The following is a 14,949-nucleotide window of genomic DNA, read 5'->3' as shown; positions in this document are numbered from 1 at the left end:
TGAGCAAGCCACTTTCCCTACAGCCCTGCTTTTGCCTGGTCATTTTATTAGGCACCTTCCCAGTTCTACCAGAGTTTAAAAACAATATGGTGACTGAGGCAATTTATGGATCTTTTTATTACTAGCACGTTTTGCCTTGAAGCAATTAATAGAATACGAGTTAATGATTAAAGTGTAGGAATGAATGCCCTCTAGACTGCGTGATTAATGCTTTCCAGGTGGTGCCATGCATTACCTTTGCTCAGTATCTTGTCAAAAGCACTGCTGCTTTGTTTTCTAATTGCACTCTTTCAGCTATGTTATTGTTAACATTTTAAGGGCTGGTTAGGACTTTTATGAACACTGGTAGCAGTCCGCTGCCTTAACTCATTCCCATTTATTCCTCCTGTTCCTCCCTCATCCCCCAGGTCTGTAGCTGCCCAGTCGCAGTGTCTCAGCAGATTTTGTTCAGCTGCCAGACGAGGCAGCCCGGCCGTGCCGCTGCCCTCTGCGTCGTGCTGCCATCATCTGTGAGGCCACATCGAATGGATAAGGAAAGCTGATGCGCTAGGAACTGGAACGGGAACCTTTTTTTTGGTTGGGTTATTTTAGCTAAGGCAGTTTTCCGACCCAGGTGATGGCTTGAGACTGTAGTGCTGCCACAGGGGAGAAAGTGGGACCGAGCAGGTGGGTTTTGGGGGGAGAAAGTGGTAGGTCTTCATAGAAGCTGGGATGACTGCTCCTTTTAGCAGCAACATGGATTTAGTCCAGTTTATGCTGTAGTTGCACAGTCTTTTTAAATTCAAGATAAATGAAGAGAGGAACAGTGTGCTGCTTTTCCCTTTCACCCAGCTTCTGTTTCCAAATGTTGTTTCCTTTGGTCAGGCTTTGAGGAGCTGCCTGTCTGGATTCCTGTATTCTTAAATTAAGTAGTGGCCATTTGACATACTGCAAAAAAATATTACTGGATAGTGCCAGAATCAGGCATGTACTCTACTGGTGTCAAGCGTGTCTAAGTCATCTAACAGTGGTTTTAATGAGTGTAGGAAGTTCACAGTCCTTTTTCATCCTTGGTATTAAAGAACTTGCGCTTTAATTAGGTGACAGTCTAGGTGTTTAGTTTTTCCTCGGTTGGTTTTGTGCCTTTGTCTTCTGTCTTAAGGAGCCCTTTGATGTTAACAATCTTCTCTATGTAGCGTTGAAGTTAAGACTGCTATTTGTTCTGCAATATGAGATTCTTATAATAAGTCAGGGAGGAGTTTTTAACCAAATATACTTGCAGTTCATTGCTGAGCCTTTCCAGCTGCCTGATGCCATTTTTATTTGAGTTGGGGAGAGCAGAGCTACAGGCAATGGAGCAAAGGTTGTACCATGCCTGTGTAAAGAAGATAATGCTGTTCTCCCTGACCTGGATCCCTGCACTGGTTCCATGGATTTGGTTTAGTGCTTGGTTTTGTGTAAGACACTGTCTTTCAGAATATCTTGTCTTTTATGATCTGAATTTTTTTTTTTAAGTATATGACCTTACTTTATTTTGCTTCAAGATTACTGGTGCCAAAAGAAACCTGGTTTACTGTCCAAGGAAAGCTCTAAATTTGGGTTACTTACGTTAGTTATTAGTCACTGTTTCTGTGAGCTTTCTCAGTTGCTTTATGTTCTTTTAGGTCATTTGACAGTGGTAGTGAAACAGGCTAAAACGCGTTCCTGTTTAACCTGTGTGGGTTCAGAGTGCTGCTTCAGCCCTTCCTCATTTGGACACGTTGAAAACACGTTTCCATGCTGACTCCAAAAGCTAGGAGGAAGCAATTTGCATTTAATCAGATGCTATTTCTCTTTTTGCATGGCTGAATGTTTTATTTTCTTTTGCAAGGTAGCTCAATGGCTTAATTTGTTTGTATGGGGACTGAAAATGTGAATTTTTATAGAACATTCTTTCCTCTTTTTGGAAATTAATTTTTTCTCCAAGCCAGTTCCGATTGCCCAGGCAGGATTGTTATTGAACAAATGAGAGTACAGGAGGACACCTGAGGCTATTTCCTGTGTATCTTGTGTCTCCACATTTGGTGTAGTGAAAAGAAAATCTGCAAAGCCAAGGCATGTAAAGGAAACTGTCGTCTGCTCTAGATTTCTTCTGACAACCTTGGCTAAACTTCCCCATTATACGCTGAGAGTTTGGCCAGTTTGTGGGTATTGCTGCTCTCCATCTTTATCCTTTATGCTCCCTTCTGCTGCTCCGCTGCTCGCTTACTTTGTAAGGGGGGAGCAGTGGTGCTTTGCAATAGTCGGGGGCTGGGTGCCTCGTATCCTGTTTGCCTGCGGTCGACAGCAGAATCGACAGCAGAATCGGCACGTGCCCTGTGCTTCGGGGGTTGTTCAGAAAGTCGCCTGGCTGATGGGAAGGTGAGGTTGCACAGTGGGAGGTGGCTGCAGCGTTGTTGCAGCCTGCTGCAAGCAGCAGCCGCCATGCAGAGAATCTGTAGTAAAATAAGAGATTGCACTGAATGCCATGTACCGTGGCCCTTCTGCTTTCCTGTGCTTTGGGCGATGTTCTACGAGGAAATTAGATGCAGCCTCATAACTATACCTTGTAAGTATTGATCTGCTGCTGAAACAAAATTATGGTTTTGGCCAGACTGGAGGCTCTCAATTGAGAGGATCCATTCCAAAACTGGAGAAAAGGCTGTAGAGAACTTGAGGTAGCACACTGATCTGATATTAAACTCTAATTATATGGTCTTGTAGCGCATTTAAAGCAGACAGACAAAAAACCCACCCCTGAACCGTTATTCCACGGCGCCAATGCAGTTGGTATCAAGAGTGTCTTTGTAGCAGCACAGCATGTATTCCCAAGAAGCTGTTTTGAGTCTTTCTAGATAGAACTGTATAATCAGTGTTAAGCAATATGCCATAAATACTTCACACTGACTCGAAGGATTCTTTTTGGCACAATACTTCAGTATGAGTTAGTGTTACATGGCTTCACGGAATACACCAGCAAGTCCATCCTCTTTTGTTTCACTTGTATTTTTCTTTACTTCTATTTCTGGAACTGGTTTGTATAGCCATTCTTCCTTCTTGCTAGCTCCAAGACTTTTGCATGCCCTTTAAAACCAAGTCTTAAATTCAGTCTTTTTCTACAAGCCTTTCCTTCTTACCCTTCTACAAACTACACTAGCTACGCTAGAACCAGGAATGGTTTTTCTTCTTGCTGCATGCTGGGGACAGAGTTGTGTAACCTTCAGCAGTGCAGCTGACTACTGTATACATTTGCATAAACTCTTCAGGGATTTGTTTTGCTGTTTAAAGTTTGATGCTATTCAGAGAGACTATTCATATTAAAAAAATAGGGATTAAAAATATTTCCCCTGAATTTTGTTGTCTGAAATAAATTCTTTTTTTTTGGTGGGCCAGGTTAAAACTGAATGTTTATTTCTGCAGCTGGCAGTGGGCAGTTCAGAGTTCCAACTGTTCCTCTTGACAAAATGGATTTTTATTGCACTGTGAAATAAACCAAAACATATAGCACGGCACAGGCCTTAATTTTAATAATAAAACTAAAATATATTTTTGCTTTCTAAAGTATCTATAAATTTTGTCTCTTCCTCAGTGTTTTGGAGTTTCTATACTGTGCATGATAGAGGAGAGCTGCTGAGCTTGCAAATAACTGACTTGAAATTGCTTTCAATAATTTTGCTTTTTTTGGCTTTTTGTACCTAATCAGAATTGATGTGACTGAAGTACAAATCTTCATAATAATCATGCATTTACTGGCAGTGATTGGAGGACCACCTTTTTGGCAATCTCTGGTAATTTTGTTCATGTTCTTATTTTATCCTTTTTATAGACTGATAGACCCCTGGAAGAACTGCCTGTATATAGTAGCACAGGTTAATTTGTGAGGGGAAGTCTCCCTTTTCCTCATAAATGGCAATACATGTTTTGGCGTATAAGTCACATGGCAATAACTGTGCATTCTGATTTTATCAGTGTTACTGAAACAAGCTGTTATTCTGTATCTTGTGTTTGCAGGTAGAGAGCTATCAAAGGTTGCACAAAGTTAAATGTACCTTCAGAGCAGCCCAGCTTCCTTTGAGAGAGCCGGCCAAAACTTGGCTGAGCCTCATGCAGTAAGCTAGATCAGCAACGGAGGAGTACTAAATTGGATTGAGGATATGGGGGAAGCTTTTGGAGAGCAGTTGGTAACCATCAGTAGATAATTTGGCCTGGATATGGCTGACAACTCCTATCTGTATGGGGAGGGGGGAAAAAGTCACTTTTTTTTGAGCAAAGATCATCCTAATTAAGCAAGCTGGCTGTATGTAGATCCTGCAGGTGTTACATAGGTTTATGAGGCCATGTCAGCTGGCAGTTTAAGGGCTGTCATGAGTTGACTTTATATTTGCATTACCAAAACCACATTGGGCTATCAAAATGGCATTAGCCAGAGAAAAGCATATATGTGCATATATTAATAATAAAAAAGATCACCACATTTCTGGAAGAAACATCTAAAGCATTGATTTCCTGGAAGGTTTTCCTTCCAGACTATTGATCTTTTTTTGTGTACTTGATAAATTCTTAAGGTGGATAAAGAAATACTGATTTGCAATAAAACCAAGAGATGGCCAAAAAATCACTAAAACATGTCACCCTAAATTGAATAATAATAAATTAATTTCTAATCAGCTTCGTGTAACTGGAGAAATGAACCCTCTAACACTGTAGAGAGTCTCTAGGAAAAGGAGCTAACTTTGGCTACCCCAATTTTGCTACATGTGCTTTCAGGCTTACAACCACCCCCCAATTAATGATGTAAACTGCAAAGTAAATGCTGTCTTAAGACAATGAGTGTGGATAGAATTAATTCTAAAAAAAATGAGGCTACAAGTCAGCTTATTGGTACCAAACTTTTCCAGAGAGAGCAGCGTGGCCAACATCCCCATGCAGCTGCTATTCTGCATTACAAATGGGGATTTCCCAATTCATGCTCTGTTAGCTTTTCCCTTTTTTTTTTTTTTTTTTTTTTTTTAAAAAAGGGGCAAAAAATGCTGCCACAGCAACCTCTGGTACAATTAAGTGCAAGGTGGTGTTTACAGGCACTTAGAAATTACTCTTTTTCCTGTTATTTAATAACTTAAATCAATAACTCTTTTAAATAACCTATTAAATAACCCTTTTCAGCAAAATCGTGAAACCTGTTAGAAGTTCTGGGTTGCAGCAGCATTTGGTCCAGTTGCTTCCAAAAGATTAAGCTATTTTGTTGGATTAATGGAGGCATTTCTACAAACTTGATCAGGTTTCCTATAATAATGAGAGATTTTTCATTCAGTGTGTGAGATTTTGTGTTTAGAGGTAAATGTTATTTGCTACTTGCAGAGCAAAATATATCACACAGCCCTTCCTTACCCTACCCCCTTCCCCAATCCTTTAATGTTTTGTGACATCAAAATTGGTGGTTTGTTATTTTTTGGTTTGTTTCTATCTGGGGGGAAAAATAATGGAATAAAATGTGGTTGTGAACTCAAACATTCCACTTTCTTATGCTAACACGCAAAAAGCGTAACAATCTGAACAGGCTAAATGCAGAATGATGTATTTTGTCAATTGTTGCTTCCATTAGCTTTTTTCTGCCCCCCCCCCCCCCCCCCCCCCCCGAAATGGTGTGTACCTGTATTGGCTTCCTTCTTTCTGTCAGTGTAGATTCTCTTTAAAGTGTGTTAAAATGCTCTTCTGCAAGGCTTCTGGAGCTTGGTAATTTCTGGTGGATGGTGAGTACAACTGCAGCTGTGATCCTCGTTTGGAAAATGTGAGTAAAGTGAGAAAGCTTAGGTGCAAGTTGTTGGATGCTTTGATTATATAGAGGGTTTTTTTCTGTTTGAAGTGAGAAAAACGCTCCATTTGCTTGAGTTTTATTTCACGATGTCATCTTTAAAAGCATAAATGCTTCACGAGTACAAAGCAAGCTTGGTTTTGGCCAGCTATGAGTTGTTACTCTTCTTGCAGTGTGACTGAAGTGCATATAGACACAGCTTTCAACTGCAGCTGGGATCCAGTTTGTGCGGAGACTCCTGGACTCAGCTGCCCAGCTGGCGGTGGTATTTGTGATGGAGCTAGCCAAGGAGCTTCTTGAGGAAGTGTCTTAGTCCACTTAGAGATGCATTGTCTCTTACATGCTGCTTGCATGAGCCCTTAGCTGTTTCCCAGTTATATATGTATTTTTTCAAAATCCCAATTAATGCTGCACAAAACTCTGGTGGCATCTAGTCCAGAGACCTGACATTATTGTTCTGGCAAGTGACTCCGGACTGACTTTAATCCAGGCTCTGGCACTGTTAATCCCTTCTTTGCCTGCTGCCACTTGTTTTTATTAACACACACGTGTTGTTTTTCCCCAAAGCTGGAATGCTCCCTCTACCAGGATGTGCCTGTATTCAGAAGCTTGCTGTGCCAAGCAGCCTCTCTTGTAGTCAGTGACAAGGGGTTTAACAGAGAACGTAATTTGCTTGCAAAACGTTTGGCTTGTGATACTTTTCTGCATTATTGACAGTGTCTTCTGAAGTTCTGCACACACCTGACTTCTGTGAAACCTGTGCAATTACCGGTCAGAATAATTGCATGGACTGCAGTGATCTATGGAATACCAGACAAGGAGGTCTTGTGGCTTGCCCTGTAGTGTCCTTTTATTTGAGAAGTCTGGGGCTGCAGTGCCATTTTGTAGGAAGATTTTCCTCTCTCCCTCTACTCAGGGCATTCCCTCACCCCTGTGATATTTGCTTGCCTTTGCTGCTTCCAACTTTTGGCCTTGCTGCTTCCATTTTGTATGCAAAACAATTTAGCAGGCGCTGGCCTTTTTATATGTCTCCTTTGGCTTTCCTCTGCTGAATTTCTGTATGTAGCTTTGTTTCCTGTTAATTGTTTCTGCCAGGTAAGTGCACTGTGATACCTATCACTGATGCAGCTATTCGTGGAAGCAAAAAAGAGAGTGTTAATGAAGCGTAACTGGCCAAACTGGGTGTTGTAACAGTATGATCTCATCCTTCTGCCTCTCCAAAGCAGCATTCGCAGATGTGTTAGTAGTAGTCGGGAGTTCACGCGGTGTTCTTTCCAGCAGATTCCCCTTGCCTTTGGGAAATGTCGAACTTAATGTCTTTTGACTCCTGTAAGAAGCTTGCCATTGTTTTCTTCCTGTGGCAGAGCAAATTCACCCCACTCCTTAAATGCCAAAGCACCCTGAGGCAGAGGGCAGCGCGGGTACCTGCCTTCATTAAGGCTGAGGAGAGACCTTCAGGAGTCCCGTGCCCAGTAACATTAATGGTTGATTACAGTTAGAACTCCAGTCTGGGCAATGTATGCCTCTTGTTTACTTGTCATTACTCTTTCTTTACTGTCTTTATCTTTTTTTGATTTAACAGCACAGTCTGAGCAAGGGAGAAATATGCTCACAGGGCCGTGATTTGGAGAGGTGGTCTGGGAGTTCATCTGTAGGCTGCCTGAGAGCAAGGCATGAAGAGTTAAAGCTGGCTCTGCCTCTTAATTAATCCCTGAAAAGGTTGAGAGATTAATTTGAGTGCAATGGAGAACTGATGATCTTTACCTGCTGAAAGCTACACTGAGAGTGTAACTGAAGGAAAATAGAAACAACTTGACTTCATTTGGGCTTCTGTATGTAGTTGGACGCCTGGTTGTTGGGGGGCCAAGTGTGTTTATTCAGTTGAGTGCTATGACTTCAGTTCCTAAATCAAGAGTTCGTGAAGATTTTTAGTAGTTGTTTAGAGGGAACTACCCAAAACTTCCCAACTTTATCTATACATTTGCTTCCATATTTCTTGTGGGTATTTTTAAAACTTTCTTCTCATCTAGTTTCTCCTGTTTTGCTTGAAAACATTAAAAAAATGAAGAATACTGCTTTTCTTTCAAAGCTGCTTGTGCTCATTTTTCACTTCTTTAGCAGCCTCGTTGCTTGCCATCCTAGGCTGACGGGCTCTGAGATGTCTTGTCTGATCTCTGTTTGCTGCCCTTCTCTTGCCTGTAAGATAGGATCCAGTTTCTCAAGGGACTTGGTTTAATCATCTCCAATGGCTCTTGCTTTGCCCAGTTTGATCTTGGGCTGCAGCTGTGAGTTTTACAACCAGCTTCAGAAAAGATGCCTGATGCCTTTCTGTCCCATGTAATAGCTGAGTGATTTAGCTAGCAAGTTTGTGGTTTCTGCCCGCTTGTCTGCTTTTGATGACTTTTTTTTCAGGTAAATGAGGATAAGTCTGGCTTTATAGGAAGCTTGGTGGGAGGATTACTGGAAAAATGCACATTTCTCTGTGCCTTGTAGAAATTGAAATCTCTGTATAGCAGAGAAAGAACAGCAAATAATGTGGTGTTGGAAAGTGGAGTGTTTGAGTGCACCAGAAGTATTAAGCCCAATTTTAGTTTGCTTTTGCATATTCTAACTTCTTGTCTCTCTTCTGTTAAGATCCCAATACTGAATATTCAAGTGAAAATATTCCCAGCTCTCTGTACTGTCGCAGGAACAATATTCTCCTGTACAAACTACTTTGGTGTGATCTTCACAGGTGGAGTTGGCAAAAATGGATCCACTATAGCAGTAAGTACTTTGTTCTGCTAGTTACTCTTCAGCACTCTATGGCTTTTCAGCCATGCCTTTGTTTTTATGTAACATAATACCTCCTACATGTGAAACATTTTCCTTTCAGTTCCTTGCTGACTTGGGGAAAACCAGTTAAGATGGTCTCTGTGAGAATAGTAGCTTTAGGAGTCAAGAGTTTTAAAATTTGAGTGATTAAATGTACTCATGCTACTTTGATATTTGCTTCCGAGTTATTCATATAAAACAGGTTACACAGATACCACCCACCACCCCCAAGAGTTCATAGAAAAATCCCATGCAAAAAAATTCATTCAGAAGGGAATTTATCAGGAAGATTGATTATGGTTTTGATCCTTCAAGATCTGTACTACTCATATTACCAGTGAAGAAGTACAGGTAGAGGTATCTGCACAGGTACCTTGTGTCTGTGAAGGTGATGATTGATTCCAGAGCGCCAGGAGTTTTCCAAAAAGCAGTTCTATACCGCTGTAATAATTATTTGCTACCTAGAAGCCTGGTTTGGTTGCTTTCTGGCTGGCACAGAGGAAGCGATGGCAGTAGTGTCTCCTGTTACTTGCTAAAAGCATTAGCCACTGCCTGTGTGGCAGGTGTCAAAACTGCACTACTTGCTGCCTAAAACCTTGTTTTCTTCCCCAGCACAACAAAAGTTCAACCACATGCTCAGCTCATGCTCACTCGAGTTTCACCACACTTTGTTCCTGTTAATACCAGTGCTCAAAGACATGTTTTTTAATGTGATTTTAATTAGAAACCACCCACGTGACTGGCTTAGTGAGGTTTCTTTGCAACATGCATGTTTTGTTAACCTAATGCTTTAACTTTAATCTCACCGTAGGGAACAAGTGTCCTTTCACCTTTTCTTCATATTGGGTCAGTGATCGCGTTAGCTGCAATGATCTACAAGAAATCTGCAGTGCAGCTCTTTGAAAGGCATCCCTGCTTATATATACTTACTTTTGGTTTTGTATCTGCTAAGATAACAAATAAACTAGTGGTAAGTGTGCCAGAACCTTTGAATTTCTTCTTATTGCAGTAAAACATTTTGTAGATTTAAGTCCTCTGGTTATTCCATTGATTGACTTGCATCTGTTTGGGTACTCAAGTGATACTTGTGCTTTACTTATTTTCAGTAGCTTGAAGGTGCACCAGATCCTTTCCTCTGTTTGAAAGCGGAGTAGTAAACTTTAAGCTAATGCCATGGTTATAGTGCCGGAACAGCTTACAGCTGCCTGAGTTTTCTCCCCCTTTCCCAGCTGTTTAATCACTCTTTTACAGTGTATTTACACGTGTGTCTGATGAGCTGGGCTGGAACAGAGATGGCTGAAACCCCCCTCATATGCAGGTACAGAGGGGAGGAAAGTTTGGAAGAAAGAGAGAAGGTTGACAGAGCTGCTGAGGTTTGGAACAGCTGCTCAGGGTTTAACTTAACTGCTATTTCTCTCCAATTTTTTTAAATTATTCACGGGTTCATAACAGATGGCAATGTTATCAGGAGAGGAGCCCCAGCTGAACAGAGGGAATGAGGGATTAAACAACTGCAGCCCTGCACCATCTCGGTTGTGCAGGCACGTGCTGTGTTGCCACGTGAACTGGATCAGTGTTGGACATAAACTTTTCTTCCACCACGAGTTTTCTTACAGGGACCAGTTTACTACACAGTCACATCAACAGCTGGGCTGGTGAAAGTGAGGATGTGGTGTAGGACAGCCTCTGTGCGTGTGTGGGAGGGTGGGGAGGTTGCACTTGGACACAAAAAGATGTGATCATCAAACTGTAACCAGAGAGAGGTGGTGGATCCTTACGGGATGGGAACATGTGGTGGAGTGAGGGGAACACCAAGTGTCTCTGATTTTTGAAGATCTAGCAGATGTGAGTTTTTGTTTCCAGGCCTTTCCTAAACCTTAAAGTTTACCAGTCTACTTCCATTTCACCGTTTTGTTTCTGGCAGGAAGAAGAGTTTGTGGGCTGGAAAATGTGTTAGGTTTTTCCCTGTAGCTACATTCTTTGTTCTAGTAAAAGATACTTCTCTGCAAACCTTGCATCTCATGTAGCTGTAGACTTTCATGGTTAAAATAGTATTGCTGCTTCGACTGAAGTACTTGATATCTTACAGTGACGTGGCCTGAACTGTAGCGCTTTTGACTTTGTATTCTGAAATCATTCTACCTTGGCTCTGCTGTACGTTTTTTTCTTAAACTTCCCTTTTCTTTAATGTAGGTTGCACACATGACCAAAAGCGAAATGCACCTGCACGACACAGCGTTCATAGGCCCAGCGCTATTGTTTCTGGACCAGTATTTTAACAGCTTTATTGATGAGTATATTGTACTCTGGATTGCCCTGGTGAGTATGGGCTCACTTCGCTTGTCCGTAACCGCTGCAGGCGTTTGCGTGCTCTTTCACAAATCGTGATGTGCTGCCGAGCCTAGCTGACTTGCCTAGTCAGTGATGGGACTGGGAACCTACTTGACTGAGTTGATTTTAAACAGACCCCATGCAAAGAGGTAAACATGGTTTGCTTGTGTAGTTTAAACAAGTTCTAAAGCAGTGTAGCAAATATTCAAAGCTTAGAATAGAATATTTTGAAGGTTTGTGTTGGGTTTTTGTTAGCAAGGCAATATATTATGTGCAGTGCAAGCCTAGTATGGCTGTGCCCTTCAGTTCTTGAAAGCATGTCTGTCTGTCAGTACTAGCAGCACCGGTTAGGAAAAAATACCTGAAGTTAAACTCATATGTGCTTATCTCAAGTGTTATCTACCAAAATGCAGTGTTAACCTTTTATTAAAATTGATGTTTTATGTATGGTTATCACCATTCAGAGTTAATGGGGTATTTCACAGTATCTGTATAGGTACTGTAACCGTTTTCCCTTCTCTGACTCTAGAACTAAGAGTCTGTATTCTTACAAAGCTGGAAGAAAGCCCAGCACACCTAGCAACTCTTTTGTCACTGAGTGATCGTTCCTACAGAGCTGAAGATTTAGTTTGTTGAAAGAAGACCCTAGTGGTTTTATTCTGATGTATGTGGGTGGTGTTACACTCTGAAAACATAGATCTAAATGTGTGTAACATGTTTTGTGGGGTTTTTTTTCCCTTGGCAGATCTTTTCTCTCTTTGATTTGCTGCGATACTGTGTCAGTGTGTGCAATCAGATTGCTGCCCACCTGCACATCCACGTATTCCGAATCAAGTCTGCCTCCATGCATTCGAATCACCATTAGCGAATGGGGAGTCACCATAAGGAGAAATAAGGAGTTGGTTTTCCACATGAACAGATGTGAAGATATGTAGGAGACTAAGGCAAAAAGCAGATAAGAACAAAGTAATTTATAATAATCAGTGTTGTATAACTTTTATTCTTTGTTATCAGTAACACTCCTTAACTAGTCTCCTGCCTGAGAGAGTGAATTCCAAGTACACCCTAGTCAATTCTACATGTAGTCAACTCTGTTGGTTCAAAGCCCAGGAAAGCATGCAGGGAGTAATGCTCTGTCTTTGTAATTACCTTGATTACAAAATAATCTATATATGGTGAATGGATCCCCAACAACTGAAGTTTCTAATGTAGTATGATTACAGCTGCAATACAACTTGCTTTTAATTTTAATATTTCATCATCTCTTAGTGAAATACTTGTTTAGTGTCCACTTGAAATTTATTTACTAAAGACCTGAGCTGGTAAAACCAGAGATATCGCACTAGCTTGTGTAGCTGAAGCAGCTGTCAAGGTTTGAGTCCAGACTGATGTGGGTTTTTTGCTTATGCATTGCTGATAAAGCGGTTTCTTAATAAAGAATGACACACTGAACAGGGTTCTGCAAGCAGAAGGGATGAGCGGCATGCAAAATAGTGTGGTATCTTTGTCAATTAATTTTATTTTTTTAAATAAACATTATCTAAAAAGACAACTTATTTCTCAATTTTCTTCAGTGGAAAGACTATAAAAATAAAATTTTACTCTTTACTTTTTTATGTACAAAACTTAAGCAAAACTTCCTTTCTGCTCTTAATAAATAAGAATTGTGAGAGCAACAGTTGTCTTCAGATGTGTGTGTTGCTCTGTCCTACTTAGACTTCTGAAGTACAATTCTGCCTGCGATTTAGAAAGCAGTTTTCTAGTGTTTTTATGGGCATAGTGGTGTCATTCCAGGATCTCCAAGAGTTGGTTGGTTGTGTTTTTTTTTTTTCCTGCTAAATAGTGCAGTAAGTTTGGGGTGGTTTGTTTTTTTTTGTTGTTGTTATTTTAATACCATTTTAAATGTGGTGAACTGCATTAGGGAGGCTAAATTAGATTTGATGGAGGGTTTAATTGCGCAGTGCAATGTGTGCCATGGGCCCTGGCACTGAGGGGAGCTTCCGACCCTGAACAGAATGCCTGGCCATGCTGTACAGAGCAAAGTGTGTCTCCAGAGCAGGATCTGCTGTGGCTGTCGAGGAGCTGTTTGAGAGATGGTGGGGAACACTAGGAACCTGGTGGCTGAAATCCGTGAAAACCATGGAGCTTCTCACTCCAGATGGTAAGAAAACGGCTCTGTCTACTGAGAACCCAGAGCACAGCAGTACCTGAAGACAACTGCTTGTGTTGTCTTTGAAGGGATTAAGCACATCTTGCTAAAAAGCAAACAAAAAACCCCAACACCAATAAATCAAACTCCCAGTTGGCCACAGGAACTGGTGACATGTATTTCCTGTGATACCAGAGCGATTAGCAAATGTGCTCGGGAAGTGGAGTGAGAATTCAGCTCCTGGAGATCTTTTAAACCCCTTCTTCCAGCTCCCTAAGGTCAGGCTATCATGGACAGAGGTCAGTCTTCCGAAGCTGTGTCCTTGTCCTTGCAAAGACACAGGGCTGCTGGGGCTCAGCGGGGAGCGCAGGAGGAGCACGGCTCCAGGGCCCTTGTCTCTGCAAGGGAAGAACTGGGGCTGGCCCCTGTCTGGGGTGTTGGAAGTGGAACAGAGAGGCTGTCCTCAGCTGAGCGTTTAGCGTGTGGACGTACTCTCTCTTGTGTTTTCTTTAGGTGGAAGAGTCTTGGTTCCTTCGCACGGGGTGATACTGTTTTAACGAGTGAGTCTGAGGGTGTCGGGATTGGGGCACTGGGGAGAGGAGAAACGGCCGCAGGGTGAGGAGGAAGCTAAAGAAGGCTTCCCGCTTTGCCCTTGAGCTCCCAGGCATTTGCATGCTTGTGAGCAGGTATTTTATGGCAAGCTCTGGGTGACCTGGCCCTGGGGGCTTGCAGAGGGTCCCTGCCAGGCTGAAGCCTGAAGGAGAGTTTTCTTCCTGCATCCTGCCTGCATCCTTGGGACACGGCTCTTGAGTGTCCTGGAAACATTGGGGTCCAAGTGCCTTGGGACTGGGAGCATCTCCGGTGTGTCAGGTGGCAGCTGTCTCTATAGTATCACCTAAATTCCAGCTGTATCTTACAACTGTAACTAGTTTGTTTAGGTTTAACTGTATTCAGCTGGGTGAAGGTTTGATCTAGACCCTCCAGCCCCTGCTGCTGGTGAATGAGCAAGGCAAAGTCTGCAAGGCAAAAACCGAAGTGTTTTCATGATGCTGGGGGCCTCTCTCCCCTTCCACAAACCATCTCTCTTTTCGTCAGCATGAAGTGGGTGCAAAACTCAGTTGCGTGGAGGGTCCCTCCCTGGGGTGTAAGTGGTTTTCTAGGAATGCAGACAAAGAGAATCATGCTCTCAGTTGTCAGGGGTTTAAGATTAACTCGCTCCAAATAATTTGTCACTGATAACTTGAGACTGGTGGAAGAACTGAAGTCTTTAAAGGGCTGTCTAGACCAAACTTTCCTTTACAAAACATATCTAAGCTAAAGCTTTCTGATGTTCAGGAAATGCAGTAGGGCACCTTTTCCTGAGCTTTTTGCCACCTGAAAGGTTGAATGCCCTCCGTGTTCAGCCAGCCAGGAAAAAAATTTCCATTTCTATCCTGGTGGAGCTTCAGTGTTACCGGGGAATAGTTACTGCTGGTAACGTAAGCCATATAAAGTGTTGCTGTGGATATAGGTATTGTATAAATGCCTGTAATAAATAATAGAGTAAATTAACTTTACCCCTGGCACCTGCACATTGCAGAGCTGTCTTGTTTGTGGTCGTAGGTTATCTTAGATATGTTTGCAGGGCTGAGGCTGCTCAAGGAGTTGAGAAGGGGAACGGTTTTCTTGTAGGCTCAGCCTGATCTGATGACACACTTTTTCACTTTGTGGCGTTCAGAAGGAAGATCTTTTGCAACAGCAGCCTGTTGAGCTTCCTGGAACACCTGTGTCCGAGTGTACTCCCTTCGAAACAAATACAACCTGTTCTCTGCTAAGCAAGTCTTCCCCTAAAACTAAAGGCAAGCTG

General features: G+C 42.1%; 1 protein-coding gene across 5 annotated transcripts in view; it reads left to right on the top strand.

Moving 5' to 3' along the window:
• The window catches only part of CEPT1 (choline/ethanolamine phosphotransferase 1), a 32,043-nt gene extending 19,537 nt beyond the window's left edge, over window positions 1-12,506 (top strand). For 4 of the 5 annotated variants that reach the window (XM_027816697.2, XM_055728426.1, XM_055728428.1 and 1 more), the window contains exons 5-9: window positions 3,701-3,785; window positions 8,444-8,575; window positions 9,435-9,593; window positions 10,817-10,942; window positions 11,700-12,506. In XM_027816697.2, the coding sequence (XP_027672498.1) occupies window positions 3,701-3,785; window positions 8,444-8,575; window positions 9,435-9,593; window positions 10,817-10,942; window positions 11,700-11,819 (622 nt within the window). In that variant the 3' untranslated portion in view covers window positions 11,820-12,506. The remainder of the gene's footprint in view (window positions 1-3,700; window positions 3,786-8,443; window positions 8,576-9,434; window positions 9,594-10,816; window positions 10,943-11,699) is intronic. The other variant, XM_055728427.1, reaches the window with a different exon arrangement.
• The last annotated feature ends 2,443 nt before the right edge of the window (window positions 12,507-14,949 follow it).

The sequence above is a fragment of the Falco cherrug genome, chromosome 16 (genome assembly GCF_023634085.1).
Source record: "Falco cherrug isolate bFalChe1 chromosome 16, bFalChe1.pri, whole genome shotgun sequence".
Classification (NCBI taxonomy): domain Eukaryota; kingdom Metazoa; phylum Chordata; class Aves; order Falconiformes; family Falconidae; genus Falco; species Falco cherrug.
The sequence above is the reverse complement of the archived record's forward strand: the minus strand, read 5'-3'. Positions and strand labels throughout refer to the sequence as shown.